Source organism: Lissotriton helveticus, chromosome 5_1 (genome assembly GCF_964261635.1).
Source record: "Lissotriton helveticus chromosome 5_1, aLisHel1.1, whole genome shotgun sequence".
NCBI classification, from domain to species: domain Eukaryota; kingdom Metazoa; phylum Chordata; class Amphibia; order Caudata; family Salamandridae; genus Lissotriton; species Lissotriton helveticus.
In genome coordinates this window covers 923,005,857-923,021,972 of record NC_136065.1, presented here as the reverse complement: position 1 = coordinate 923,021,972, position 16,116 = coordinate 923,005,857, and the positions used below count along the sequence as shown (strand labels likewise).

General features: G+C 43.3%; 1 protein-coding gene across 3 annotated transcripts in view; it reads left to right on the top strand.

The window, feature by feature from the left end:
* The window catches only part of PLCE1 (phospholipase C epsilon 1), a 1,554,148-nt gene that overhangs the window by 978,737 nt on the left and 559,295 nt on the right, over positions 1–16,116 (top strand). For all 3 annotated transcript variants that reach the window (XM_078643386.1, XM_078643388.1, XM_078643387.1), the window contains exon 7: positions 12,141–12,349. In XM_078643386.1, the coding sequence (XP_078499512.1) occupies positions 12,141–12,349 (209 nt within the window). The remainder of the gene's footprint in view (positions 1–12,140; positions 12,350–16,116) is intronic.

The window sequence follows — 16,116 nt, the reverse complement described above, 5'->3', positions numbered from 1 at the left end:
TGCACATGTACATATTCATATGTATTTGAGTTGACATAAGTGTACAACAAATTGTTTTTATACACCACAGACATAAGTCTGTTTTTAACCTTGAGTACAAAAGTTTTTAATAAAAGTACAAAGACTGTAAACGTCATATTTTCGTGTTGGTTTGATACTGTATGAAAATGGCAAGGTTTGACTGATGTGGATATATGAAGATTAAAAATAAGGAGCGACTAGTACACAGTCCAGGGATTGCCCTTTGACTTAAATTACTTTAAACATAAGCACGCAATAACACCTTAATTCTAAAAAAGTGCCATCAAGTTAAAGGACGGCACGGCAGTTATCTTCAAAGCCATTTTTCATTCTGTCCGTGCATGTCTGAAAACAAAGCAAACTGCAGTGCGGCTACCCAATTGTAACCCCATTCTTCGCAGAGGCTGCCCCCAAAGGGGGCCTCTATGGCCGGCTCCATAACAGACGCCAAGTCCTGGAAGATTTCGGTTCTGGGCGCCCTAGAGCACCTAGAAGCAGAACTATGTAGCCCTGCGCCCTCCCCATGGGCGCCAGGCCCCCGTCCAATGGGGGGCCTGGCGAGGTATGAATCCCCCAATTGGGAGATTCAGAAAGCACGGCGGGAAAGTGTGGGGTTGATATAAGCCGCAGCTCCCCCAGGTAGCTCCTATCATCGTGGACCAGGAGAGAGGCACTCTGAGGAATTTTTTCAACATTACATTCCTTGAACTGTCCCCTATAATCGTGGCCCTAACTGCCTGGCAGCAGGAATTGAGGAACATGAATCTGACGCTGTGGTCAGACAACAAAGGGGTGATGCAGACAATCAATAGGGGATCAGCGAGGTTCCCTGGCACACTAAGACTAATGCAGCAATTGATTAAATTGCAGTTGGAGGAGAACATAGACCTGAAGGCCCATCATGTACCAGGGGTGGAAAAAGCAGTGGTGGATGCCCTGTCAAGAGCACAGATGAGCAGATTCAGGGAACTGGCCCCAAAGGGAGACCAAGTAATGACCCCCTTCCCAGACCAGCTCTGGGGCCTGGCTGGATAGACTTGTCAGCGTTAGTGAATCAAGCCCTTGCCCTGAAGCGGCCAGGTGCTACAAAAAATTTGCAGGGACAGTTATGCAAATAGGAGGAATCCAGACACTGGAGAACATGGGCGAAACAAGAAGAGCAATTGAGCGGTTTATCCAGTGGGCATTCTTCAGCAAGAAGTCTAGATCACAGGCACAGGCCCACCTGTCCGCCGTTGTCCACTTCACTAAGATTTACACTGGCCAGGACCCCACAGCATCCTTTTCCATTAAGGCAGCGATGAAAGGGTGGAAGCGGGCAGAAGGGGTAAAGCAGACGGCAGGCGAAAAATAGACTTCACACAATTGGGACAGCTTATGGACACGCTAATGGAATTAACGAGGAACATCTTTGAGCTCCACCTTTTCAGGGCGGCCTTTTCCACCGCATTCTTTGGAGCCTTTTGAATCGGTGAAATAGTGGAACCCAGGAAGGACTGGCCAGCAGGGCTGTGCCTGCAGGCTGCCGATGTCCGACCCAAAGCAGCCGAGGTTGAGCTATTACTAAGACGGTAAAAAACAGATCAGGCTTGCAAGGCAGCTCAAGTGCATCAAAGGTCACTGATACTGCGCAGTTTGCTCACATACATGGCAGGGCGTCCATCAGGGAAAGGACCGCTTTTCAGACATCAAGATGGGAGCCCCTTAAGCAAGTTTACATTCGCAGCAGTGATGCGCCAGGCCCTCGCTAAAGCAGGGCTACCCCCAGCGGCCTTTGGGTCTCACTCTTTTAGGATTCGTGCATCAACGTCAGCAGCACAACACAGCATGACCGAAGCAGGGATACAATCAATGGGCAGGTGGCGGTCTCAGGCATATAGGACCTACGTCAGACCCCAATTACTGTAGAGCCCTCCCTCAGGACAGAAATGGTGCTACAGCATGGGGATGGTGCATCCAAGAGTACAAGAGGCTGTCTGACATTTGTGACCATTGTTTCAGCAGGAAAGCGCCCCCGCCTGGTGTGGGTAGTGGGCCACTCGTTTGTATCCAGGATGCATGCTTGGTGGCAGCGGGGCACAGACTGACAGGAACCCCAGTAAGCACATACATCCGCTGGCTGGGGCAACCAGGGATGTGATAGAATCAGCTACCACCTGCCCTCGGGGATCTACAGGCGGACACAGCTTGGCACCTGGACATTTTGATAATCCACCTTCGGGGTAACGAACTTGCCCAAAGGGGGAGGAAGGCCCTCTTATAACACATCCAGGTGTACCTCACGGGGACAGTCAAGTGCTTTGGGATTAAGACCATCATTTTTGTCAGAAGTGATCAGTAGAATGGTGTGGCGGGGAGCTGAGTCACACAAAGCAGTCTTTAACTCTTGGATAAAACTGAACATTGCAATTAGCAAATTCTGCAAGACCATTGGCCTGGAAAGCATCAGGCATGGGCTCATCCACCCAGGCCACCCGGAACTGCATGGGTAGGACGGGGTGCATCTATCGGAAGAAGAGATGCGTGTTTTCTGGGATAACCTGTGGGGGAGCAATGGCCAAGGCAGGTTGCAAGTAGAGCAAGGATAAATAAGGATTTTGGGGGGAGCCTCAAGAAGACGTTAGCCTCCATGACGGCGTGGTGGAGAAGTAATGGTAAAATGGTTGGTTATGGAGACACACCGACGGGCGATGTGTAGGAGTAGGGCCACTCACTTTGGAATGCTGCATGGCAGGGTGAGTTGGCCTGGCACAAAGGGGGTAGCAAACGAAGACGGCACTCGCAGCCCAGAACCCGCCAGATGGCTGGGTACAAATGAGACTGACTAGGTAGCGAGTTGGGGGCCTAACTCTGGGGGAAGAGCTGCCCCCCACACACAAAGAGCGTGGAGACCAACCGGACAATGGTCCCAGAAGGGACAAGAAAAGAGAGGACTACAAGGAACTAACCAAAGAACCTTCGGTGCTATTTACGAACTGGTGATGTGCATACATTGTATGGCAAAATAATATGTATCACATGCAAATTATATGATTTATGCACCAAAATATGAAAGTTCGCAAATGATAATTTATTACCAGGGGTCATACAAATTATGCCCGAAGTAGCTGTATATAATCCTAATAAACTGCGGCCAACAACGACCACCATAACCACAACGCATGTTGGCTGTTTATTAGGGAAGACCAGGTTGGTTTGTTGCGCATGTACACTGGAATGGGCACAGTGCGGGGGTTATGTGAAATACGCTTCAAACAGTGGTAAGGGAAATAGTTGAATGGTTCTGTGATCTTGATGCTGAGATTCTCCCGTCGGTGGGTCTGTGAAGGGCAGAGGCAGTGTGTGGTTCGTGTTTTCAATTAAGGTGCTCCTTCTCAGGGACCTAACTTGGTTTGGCTATCCTCTGCCTTCCATCCCCTCCATCATGCATCCCTCGCTTGTTAAGGCCTTCTCTCCTAGTTGCTACATAATGCCACTCACTCAAAACTGCAAGAGCACTCTAGTTTGAGTTTTGATGCGGTTGATACGTCTTTAATTTTTTTTTTAGATGAGCTCTTTCTAGATTTCATCTTGTCTGTGGTCTAGCGTGCTTGCCTGCACCTATATCATCAAAAGATCTGATTGACCGGCAGTGATAATGATGATTGATTCTATATATCATGTAAGTTTGTGCAATTTCTCTAGCGTGATGGAAAAACGCTAGGGATATGAAAACAGACTTTGACAAAAAAGATTTTAGTTTGGTGAAGGATGGATTACATCCGAAGGTGATCATGCATCAGAATATCCAAAATCCCTGTACCCCTCATGGCACATACACATGATTTATTGGGGGATCTTTGTATTATAATCATTTGAGGGGCAGCAATGTATGTCAAGTAAGCCGTGGTCAAGTTAATAGCATCTTCATTCCACAAAAACTATTTGAATTTGATTAAAGCTTTAGACTTTAGACGAGCTCAGTGCTTGTCTAAATTGGAATACATGTTTCACAAAATGCAGTGAGGTTGCTTAGTTTTGCCTAGGATTCACTAACGTGCCTATGTCATGCAGCAAAAAAGCAGGTCATGGGCCGATAGTTGAAAAAAATATTTTGGAAAATTAGTCAAGTTAGGGTTTCATAGAGAGGTGTTCATCCGGAATGACATCCATATTTACACAATAGATGAGTGTGGTGCGTTTATAAAAATGAAAGGAACCATGCCTGTCAACTTTGGCATTCTTAGTTGTTCCTTTGTCCAAACAGTAAAATCTTAATTTGCCTTGATTTACCCTACATCTGCTTTTATATAATAAGTCCCTTGAGATTGTTTTTATGTACTGAAGTTTAGTGTAATGAGGAAAAGCACACCATAGCATGTCTAGGTGCTAAACATGGAAAAGGATACTTGTGCAACTGCTGTAGCAGAAGGAATAGAATTATAGAGCTGAACTTAGACATTAGTGAATAGTAACGTTTTTTTATTGTTTTTCTGAAAATACCACAAAAGTGATTCTAGAGGATATTTGTTACATAAAATGGCAGCATAAGATTAATAATATTATGTCCGATAGAGACTCAATATAGAGATTTTGTCCTTGAAGGTGTCGAGGCATTTATAGATCTATCAAATAACCATAACTGCTATTCTTAGCGACACAGATGACCATTGCAAAGATCCCGTAAATATAGATACAAGGGCATGCATAGTGAGGCCGAATATAGTCAGATAGCCTTGTTTTAGAGGACCAGAAGATGGTATTACGAGACAGTCTGGAAGGTAGGCATTCATTCCATTCACATAATCCAGTTTAGAATGAACTAGAGCTTCTGTCAACACGTCATTTGTAAGGTCGAGATAAATGGCAGTGCTCATCTGAACTGTTTTAATGTAAAGAAAGTATTTTTAGCTACAGATTTAATCTAGGCATTTAGTCTATAACCAGTTTACCACCAGAACCTAGATTGCATACTTTACTTGCAACTTTAGAATTGGTACCAAATCGGTACCAAAGCCGTCATGGCAATGTTGGCCAAAAGATGTATGCTTTAGAAGTGACATTGCCCCAAATAAAGATGCTGGCACGGGTTCCACCCTGGAAGGTACTATTCAGGAGCGGGTATTCAAACGAGGCTCTACAGACCAGTTTCTTTTTTCTTCCGTTTTATTTGAGATACAAAATAAAATTGGTAACACTTGTTTGTGGCTTGAAGTGGAGTCCTGGTTTAGGAGGTATTCCTATCTTCACAGAGGGTCCGGAGATGCACACCGGGGACCACGGATCTCCGTCGTTGTCCCAGAAAATAAAGAATAAAACACAAGAAATTTGGGTCAGTATGAGGGACCAAAGCACTTTTCAGATTCATGGTTGGGATTGTGAGGGCGTATCACCATTTGCCACCACCTTGAGCAGCCCAGCTTAGGTTTCAGGTAGAGAGACGGTGTCCTCCCTTTACGATGTTCCCTTCCTCACCCAGTGTCCTGAGAGCCCCCTTAGCCGGAACCGTACCTTGTCCAGCCACGCTCCTCCTGGAGAGTGGAGGGGCAACGCGTGGTGTCATTGGCCTCCTGGCATCTCCTTGTCCTCCTGGACGTTGGCTTGGGCTTCTTCTTCCTCAGATGTCCGGGGTCGCGTCCACGGGATCGGTGTGGGTCCCGTTTCCTCGGGTCCTCCTGTATTCATGGTTGCTTCCTCCTTCCAAAGCACGTTCTCCTCCTCCTTGATTACCCTGCTTCTTCTTGATAGGGCTGCAGGAGAAGACGTCATCTGGTGCATCCTATGGGGCTCCTCCCCGAGGACGCTTAGTGAAGACTTAAAGGGACACTCCGTAGCCTGTATGTAGAGTAACAGTAATTCAGTGTCACTGGGTATCGGGGAGTAAGGCACCACCTCTCCCAGTCCATCCTCAACCCCCCGACAGATGTATTCATCTTTAAGCCAGTAGTAGCAAGCCACTTAGCTACTAGTTTAAGGCTAGCCAGTATAGTAGTGTCATTCTGTTGAGGTCCGCAAAGCAATAGAAAAGACGTTTTACATGATTGAGAAAACTCAGTCTTCGGTGGCCAAGGGTAAATGTCAAAGGGCAGTGGGGAGACGATTAATCCCCTGACAGAGAGTAAAATTGATTGGGGCACTGCCATATAGGACCATAGTCGGTTTGATGTGGATATACGATAGGATAGTCCCCAGCTTTAGTTAGGAAGCTGCAGAGATCCTATATAAATATTTAAGAGAAATGGCAATCAAGAGCCCGGTGTATCTCCACATGTCTCAACAGTTGAAACATCGAGGAAGGTTCCCAAATTCACTAATGCTTCCCATTCATATATAAAAGATACATTAATTGCAGTCTTAGTTTCAGAACTGTGTGGTACACCGTTTCAAGGTAACTGGACGTCTAGACTAAATAGAACAGTAGATGTTTTCTATAGTACTAATAAATACTTTGTTTTCATATAGTGCCTCGTACCCCTCTACTGCTGTTTCTACGCCCAGCAAATAACAAAAGTTACTGTTACTCACTTTAATTACATTAAGAAGGATGGTTGACTGAGTCAGCTTTGCTGGGATTTAAACTCATGACCCGCCAATCACCACTTAGTTTCCGCGACGAACGTTCAGGTCAATTGAGGCATCTCCGGGCTTCTCCGTCTTGTCGAACAGTGCCATATCGGTACCCTAAAGTGGGTTGAAAACCTTCGTGTTTAGAATCAAGTAAAGAATGCTGCTTGAAGTATTCATGCAGGTATATGTGTTTTTTCCAGTGCCTTACTTAATGTAGGTTGATAACGGCTTGGAATCTCTTGGTCCACCCTAAAACATTTTAGCAGGAGGTATTTTACTTTTTAGCTGACTGAATGAAAGGTTAAAATATTGAATTATGTGGGGGAATTCATTTCATAAGGAGGCGAGTTGCCATCCACCTTAATAGTCATATTCCCAGGCTGCAGGTTTAACTTTCCTGAGAGCTGTCTACTTCCTTTGTAGTTATGCAAGAACATGCGGATTATGTGGTGGCCAGGGATTTCAAGAGCGATGTAACCTGAAAACAGTCAGATTAGTTGCCTGTTGAGGGTGAGTTTAGCTTTTGCTACAGTGTTTGCCCTTTTAACTAAACGTTCTCAATGAAAATATTTTGTTTCCTGCGAGTGATGCACATTAGTTTCGCTTCCATCTGGGATTATGAGTTTTCAGACAGTTTTAAAGGGTCCTTAGGCGAGGTGGGGGGGAGCAGTTCTTAGAGTTCCATCTGGCAGCTTTGGCTTTTATCCTATTGGTATTTTCACAAGTGTCATTGAGTGTTCTGTGTTTTTCTTTGTGTGAACAGGATTGTGACTTAATGTTTTTAACTTTGCCATTTGCCACCTGTCAGATTGAGACTGGATATTCTTTGTGGTTTTCTGACTTCGACATAGCTTTCATTTAGCATAGTACAATATAGCTCTTCAATCCGCAGCAAAGAGGCTATTACTTGAGAAGTTCAACCAAAAGGCTGATAATACTCCTGTGACCTTTCTAGGGTTTTTGGCACTTTGGTTAACTTGTAGTTTATGCCCAAAACTATAATCTGGGACAAATGTAAAGAAATAAATACTGGCATAATCCGACTAAGAGGGAGGAGAGATGGCCTGTTTTATGAAGGTAGATAATTTACTAGAATAAGGTTTAACGTGTGAGCTCCCCACCCCCTTCCCCCATATGAGTTTGGGGGCGATGATTGTACAGTGCCAACTGCCCGATAGAATCTTCAAAGTAGTCTTCCTCCAATCAGCCAACATTGCTGTGGCACCAGATCAGTCAGGAATGTAAAATATTAGATTACCCCATTTCGGTTTGGGTTTCTTAAAGGGCATACCACCCTTATGTGAACTAATATCTAACGGTGGAAAATATTTTGATTTCTGATTGTATGAATATATTTGCCCTTTCAACCAGAAAGTGGGTTTGTTACATCATCATTGGGCCAGCCACTATTTTGCAAAAAGCTTACTGTTGCTTCTTTTGGAGTTGTATGTATGCTCCTGGTCCTGTGATTTTAAACAAGCTTGGTGTACGACTGATCAGCAGTACCTTTATCGGGTGTCATTAGTTCCAAATTACTCCTTTTATGAGCAAGTTTGTATTGTGGCTAAGCACTGTATATTAGTAGAGCAGAACAATGCATAATATTAAATAACGCATCAGTGTTATATTATCTTTCATTAGCGTCTTAGCTCATAAATACAGATCTGCTGCTTTGATGACATATTGCTATGTAACATGAGATCACTGCAGACCAGCGTGGATAGTATTCCAGTGCATTTGTGGGAAATCTGATTAAGGTATAAACTGGTGCAGTCTTAGTGTGAGATGTATTAAGCTCCCACAAGACGAACTCTATCTGACTCAGAGAAGGTCAATCTAAACTTATTCCGATGAGGAATACCTGGCTCACATTTGGGAGTTGGCTCAAGCAGCGAGACTTTCATTAGAGAAATGCTTATGGTGCATTCACAACGAACTAAAACATAATATAGGCAAGAAATTAAAGAGTATAAAGGACCAAACCACGTTATTTTTTTCATGATAAGAATTGAACTAGTAAAATGGCACACAAATTAAGGCAATCTGATGTAGAGATCAAAAGTTATAACAACCTGAGCCTGTTTTGGATAAAACATCTCTTCAGTCTTAGCAAGTAGTTATTTTCTGCTAATGATCACCAGGGGCAGTAGTGCATTAATGTTGAACACTGGAAATTGTATTGAAAATGAAAGTGGTCTTGCATCAGAATTCACCAACATTTGCAAAAATGAAATGTTCTTGCTATTAAATAGTTTGAATGAGTGTTAGAATTGATTTATTGTTTCATCAGACATCATCCAAATGTTTTCAGTTGCAGACGCTTCCCACAGCTCTAGTTTAGGTCCACAGTAAAATGTCTAGTGTCCAGTTGCAAATGGTCCTCTGTGTTTACTTCCGCTATAGCAGCTTAATCTATTAATGGAACCCATTGTACTCTGCAGACACACACAAGAGGGTCCACAGAGGAGGCATGAGAAATGTCCTCTGTACCTGCCCCAGTGTGTTCCTTTCAGCAGGGCATCCCATCTACTTATGAACTCCAAGAGTCAAGACCGATCTTAAATGCAGCTAGCAGGGAAGGCATCTTTTCTTCATCTATTCAGGGCAGTTCTTTTCTGGGAGTGGATCAAGATATGTATTTTAAATGGTAAAACCAGTCCGCTATTTGTAATTAATCCTAAATTAATAGGGCCAGTGTTCTTAAGCATGCCTCCCACCCCACATTTTGCAGCAGTGTGATCATGTTTCTCCGATGTGTTATCAAGTGAAATGCTATCCCACATTTTTTTTCCACCACACAAACTGTCATGATTCATGTTTTACTCAGTTGAGCTTAGCTCTCCAGTCTCAGTAAGACGTCCTAGTTACTCCAGCCAAGCATCAAAGGAAATCTGATTTGCCAATTCCCATCTACATTAGAATTCCAAGGGAATTCTGCTCCAGATGTTTGTTTTTGTTCCCTTAATTAAAAAAAGAGTGCTATTAGGGATTCACCGGATGATGTATCCTAGAGGCTAATCTTCCCTCGCCATCCATCCTGTCGTGTGCTACTTGTTCTTCCAGTTACTGCCTTGTACTGTCAAAAGAAAAGTGAATGAAAGGTGTTATCTTTAGTTAAGCCCTGCAGCTGACTTTGTGTAAATTAAATATTCCCAAAATACATTGCATTGTGTCTATGTGCATAAAAATGTGATTTATCAAAGCGATAAGAACTGCAATTTTAGCCTACAACTGTTGCCCTTTCAAACAGAAGCAATGACCAGCAGACTTAACAATGGTAGAAGTTAAAAGCACCAGGTGTCCAGTGCAAGAGCATTAAGGGAACACAGAAAAAATATGGAATTCCTCCTTTCGTTATTGTAACATTCTTTTAGGAGCTGATTGATTCACCATAAGTGTAGATTGATTTTCTGGGTAGTGGTGATCGTGATGCTCTTTCTGTGGCTAGTGGGGCAAACTGAGATTGGTCAGTGCTGTTGCTTACATTTACCACTGGTAGTGGTGTCCTACTCCGTTTGGTACTATATTGCACTCCATTTGGATTGAGCATGTAATCCTTGTGTTTTGATTTTGCAACAGTATCCTGTTTAAGTAGGACATCTTACTCCAGGAGGTAGCAGTATATTTTGAGCTCTTATGAAGTAGGGCACAGTAATCACACATACATAATTTAATTTACAGTTTGCGCTATAGAAAGAGTAAATCTTTTTTAGTTGGAAACAGTAGGGCAGAAAAAAGACAGTCCAGAACACCAGAGGCCCTTAGCACTCGTTATTGCTGAAATGTGACATCAAGTGTTGTCCTAGGTCTCTTATGTGACACTATACTATATACAACATGTGGGTCTGTGGACAGGGTTTTTTTCATGAGGAGGAATTATGAAGCCTTCAACAGGCTTTGGATCCCTACAGACCTTTTTGTTTTAATGTTGGGATCTTGGTGTCCAACTGGGGTTACACAGTATCTCAAAGGACTATGGTTTGCCTGTTGTTTGTCTTAGTTCCATAGCACTAGGCCTGAGACAAACCAGCACCACCCACTTAAAACTCAACAAATTCACCACGCAGAAGCATTGTGAATTCCAAAAACATATGAAGTGAAAGTTGCTGATTCATACAATAAGCTGAACAGTTTCAGATCATGTGGTGACCTCTATGCCCAGGCTTTTGTGCTCTTGTAGCTGCATTGGGTTATTTGAGATACCGTGCAGTGGCTTAGTTGAGACTTGAAGTGGGCCAAAAACAATAACCCTTATCAAGAGCTGCCAGGAGAATGGATGGCATCTTATGGTTGGGTTAGTGTCGTGAGACTATGTGCGCTAGGACCCTTGCCGTTCTGGGCAGACTCCACAGAGGAATTACATAACTGCTGGGAAGTGTTAAGGTGTGGTTATTAATGGTTATGATGTAATCAGAGAGCAGTGTGTGAGTGTATGCTGAGGAATTAGGAGGTACAATCCAGAGCTCCGTGTGTGGCATATTCATTTGCATGCTCCCGGGCTGGGGAGGACTCTACATTTGGCACCACATTATGTTTGAACATCTTCTCTTTCATCGACTCGTATGGGCAGCTACACTCTAGCTGAAGCAGTCTCTACCATACACGCATGAATCAAACACCATCCGCACACTATCATCTAATGCTTTAGCGTCCAATCTTTCATCTACTCACTTCATATCACAGCAAGGCTCTCACGCATATCAAAATACTACCCAACTAGCCACATGGCTGACGCGCACTATGCCATCCATAGCAGTAGCTCTTTAAATGGGCAGCTTCTGTACGGTACAGAGTACCTGCACTGCTGTAATTTGACAGGAAGAGCACCTGCTCTTCTCAGTACTGCTGCCATACATTTAATGGGAGAGTACCAGCACTTCTCGGGACCCAACAGGTACTGTGAATAGTGAGTGCCTACACTTCTGTATTTCTAATGAAAGCACTGCATACCACTTCATCGGGGTACAATGCTGCCCGTCCGCCGCAGATGTGCAGCGGCAACCTTGTCGGCAGTGTGAAGCGCTATATCAATATATAAAGTACAGCATTATACTCCCTTTCCTGAATGATTGCACGCTGATGCATTAACGCATTACGTAGAGTCCATGGGTGTGTGTACAAAGCAATATATATATTTATCACGGACTACTGACTCGGGTTGCTTTCTTGCAGGACATACATCCCTCTCCCTTGAAGCCGCACTTCCAGTGCTACAGGTCACTGTGATTACCAGCAGTCTTATAACAGTCACGAGGCATAATGATTTTTACAAATACACACTGCCAACGGGGCTGTGTTACTTAACTTTAATCCATAACCCTAAGCAGGAGGAATTTAATCAAATGAAACAATAATACCCGGCTGTTCTCTTTTTTATTTTAAGGAGATTGTGCGTTCAACGACATGACAGAAAAACAAAGCAGTTCGGCGTTAGGAACAGAAGCGTCGCTCTCTGTTTACCCTTAGTATAAATTCAAGTAATAGCAAGGGTGGGAAGGATGGGCAGCAAGTCTAGCTCAGACTAAGATAGAGTGCTTTCGTAGAACAGAATACTGAAAAAAGAACCTATTCAGTTTGTTTCAGATTACAACGGACAGGATAACTTCTTACAACGAGTAGGAAAAGACGGTTTAAATAACACAGAAAAGGAGGCCACCGTGAACAACATTCTGCAAACTATTCGCAGCTGTAATCGTAGCTTAGAATCAGAAGAAGGAGAAGAAATCCTGTCAGATGGCAGCAACTCTAGAAAGAACTCGTTGAAGGAGAGGAACCGCCACCAGTAAGTAAAAAAAAAAAAAATCTGCTTTTGAGTGCTTTTTTGTATCTTAATGTACCAACGAATGTGGAATAGTTAACATATGTACATGTGATGTGGTCTTAAGAATAAATGATTTGCGAATGATCATTGTTAATGCATATGTAATCTGGTGGAAACCACATGATTATTGTGTCATAGCAGACTTCATAGTGCAGTGCTGCTGTTTCGGTGATTAAAGGGTTTACCATGTGTTGAGTGGAATTTAGGCTGAATATATTTACAGTGTATTCATAACAAACTGTTCTCTAATTAATATATGTACAACAGGTTGATGTATTCATATGTGCAGTATTCTTTTTTGATGTTGTCATATGATGGAAGTTTGTTGGGTTTTGGGTAATATGGAGGAGAGATTCGGGCGAAGTTTGTCATGGTCTCCTCCCTCGGCTAGAATCAATAACACAGAATGTAGGGTTCTGTATGTAATACGTCGCAGTCTACTCGGAATCTCACCAGGGAACTGGTCTGGTTCAGCTGGGACTCAGCTCGAAATGTTTATGCCTTGGGACCCCTCTGTAGAGCATGTCAGAGATGTGTTTGCAAGCTGACAGTTTTACTCACGGAATACATCTCTCTGGAGGAGCCTTTGGGTTAACCTGATTTACACATCTGTGGCCACGAGCTTCTGATCTTTCGGGGTCTTCATTCTGCACACTTGATGGGGAAACATTAACTTTACCATCTGTTGGCTACTATCTCTTGCGCTACATATTGGTTTTAAGTATTATTCTGGTACTGCATATACCAAGAAAGGGTACTTCGGGCATCTGGCCTAGCCTGCTCTCTGTACAAGTATGATGCACATTTAAGGAAGAATAGCTACAGGCAAGTACATTCTGTGTAATGTGAACATGTGCTATGAACTCTTTCCCAAACTCTGGTCTTGTCTGCATTCCTCCTGGTAAAAATTGTATGAACTGCTTCAGCCTGCTCTTCGAATTTATGTGCTGAGTAGCTCTGTTGTTTCCTCTCACTGTTCATTGTGCCCAAGCTTTTCTCATCCATGAACCATTTCATTTACATGCCATGTACAAATTTGGCCAGGGGGTTGTAGCCAATCACCAACAAATGTGACGGCTTCTTTTGGATGTCAATGCAGAGTTTTTAGGAGAGGTGGAGAAAAACACAAAAGGATGAACAGTACTGTCTGGTGAGGAAATGACACAAAAGGGAAAGCCAGTGGAGACTCATTCAGCGAAAGAGAGTACAGAGAGGGAGCTCAAAAGTGGCACATGGAGGCCCACGATATTGCGGGAGCTATTCTTGTGGAACACAGTGTGGGAGTATCAAAGGCCTCACACATTTCGGTAAGAAAGTGCAAGTAATAAAGCCACAAACCTGTTTTGTCCTGGCAAAGGTTTAATGATTTAAACCTGACACCAGTCAGCTTTTTGTATTTGACATCAGCTGATATTTATATGCAGTGTGGCTACTCAGGAAAAGGATGAGTGTTACATTCTGGAAATTACACACATTACTCCTAGGAACCTTTCCTTTTTTCTTTGCTGTTACTCACTGGTGCAAAGATATGGGAGTCTTGAGCACATTGACCTGCAAATTGCATCTTTCCTAATCTTACATACTATCCTCATGCTGCCATTGCATTTTACTGAAAATGTTTATTTTAAACTTTGCTTGCTTTTATGTAGGAATATTTATTCAATAGATATATATATATTTGTTCTATCTCTGTGAGGTTTTGAATGTTGTTTGTTTTATGGGCTAGTTCACGAAATAAACAGTTTTGATTGATTTAAACCGAAGCTCACCCCCTGATAGCTATAGCATAGGACAAAAAGCCTTAATTTAACAATTTGTAAAGCATTTAGAAGTACCAAAACAGTTAAGAAGTGGAAAACACAACACAATACAAATTACATTCCAATTTAGAAAAAAACTGATTACAATTCCATAAACAAAATTGCACCAGAATGACAAAAATCCAATTGAGGGTCCCGGAAAAATGAATTAGTAAATATATGAAAAAAAGCGCCAAGAAAAAGTAAAGCGCCAATAGAAAGTATTGTTCCTGTGCGACTAGGAGCTAGGTGCAGGTCAAACACACTAAGTAGGTTTCGCCTGTTATAAGGGAACTCCTCCAGCGAGCCAAGTTTGCAGGCTAGAGCCGAGGAATTTCTCTCAAAACCAAATGTCTGTTGGATGGGGTCTTGACAATGCTGTTGGTTTTGGCAGGAAAAGGTCTTAGGTGGAAAAATTCAGACTTCTCACCCAGAGAGGGACCGCCTGCCAGCCGGATACTTTTCGCACCTTTGCGCTGTCAAGATTTCTTCTTTGGACTTAGTCACTTTTTGAAGCTGAGAATCTTCCAGCGAGACAAGGCTGCAGGATTTCCTCTGATGATGGGTTCCATGGGGCCAGATAAATCCTCACAGAGGGAGTGCTGAAACTAATTAGCATTGCAGAGAAGCTCCAAGCGAGAGGAACTACTTTCTTAAGCCCAGCAAAGTTGCGTCCTAGCCAGAACAGCTTGGGTGGTTAGGTCCGGTCCTGCAGTGACTGGAAGTGCAAAAGTCTTCCATGTCCCAGTCTTTCCGAGGTTGTAAGAGAAGTTTTGTTAGACTCGGCCAAGATTCTCAGGACCTCACTGATGGCACTTAGGAGTGAAAACTCACTCCAGCAGAGGTCTTCAGTTGGGTGTAGTTCTGGTCCAGTTGCAGCTGGTCAGGGGGGCACTTCACGAAACAGCCTCTTGCAGCTTGTTGTGTCCCTTTCGCCATACAGGAGTTCAGCTAACTACCACTGGACTCCACTTATTTGTTCTGGGTACAGGTGGGAGCTGGTCCAGCACTTCGGGTCTCCTCGCGGGTCTCTTACAGCAAATTCAATCCTTCTGCGGTTCTTCAGCAGGGCCAGGAAGTTTTCTGAGGAGGATGACTTAGCATGTGAAAGGGCAGACCCTTTATAAGTTATTGAAGTTCCTTCAAGGTGAAGGAAACCAATCCCCACATCCAGGCCATTATTTCTGCTGTGTGAGATGTATTTACACCTCATTAAGGTCAAGCAAGTGCTGGGCAGCTGCTGTCAGGGTAATGGAACTTAGCCTCCAGGAGCTTACGCTAGCTTTCTCATAGGACAGCCAGACCCATACAAAGTGGAAATAGCTTTTAGGGGCCTGTCACTGCAGGGACCTGATAACTTTAAATTTTCTAAATTTCCCATTTTTATAAACCATGCACACTTCCTTGTGGGCTACATGGCCCACATAGGAGTGACTTATAAATATTTAAAAGGAAGTTTTTGTTTGCTGCAACAGTCACAGTGACAAGATATGACTCAATCTGATTGGATATTAATTAGCTTTATGTCTGGAGCAGCTAACCAACTCATCGCTTTTTTCTGGAAACAGAAATACCTACCATCTTGTATTGGTTCAGAAGACTCTGGCATACACTTGCGTTGGAACACATTACTGATAAACTCCTCTTCTCTGGAAAGACATTTACAGCTTGCTGGAAACCTCTTAAAAATTACATATCACAACTAGAATGTCTATACTTCTCACCCTCAGACTCACAACACCTCAACTTCTTGAATGATTAATGAAAATGTGGTCAGGAAGATGTGATCCTCTCTTTCATTATGCCTCCGTTTATGTACTGTGTGAACAAGAGACACATTTGCTTTTTAAAGATTCATCCCACTTATTGTGTGGACATGTCCTCCTAGGTATTAATGATGTTGAGGGCCAATGCAATCATTTTTCCTGC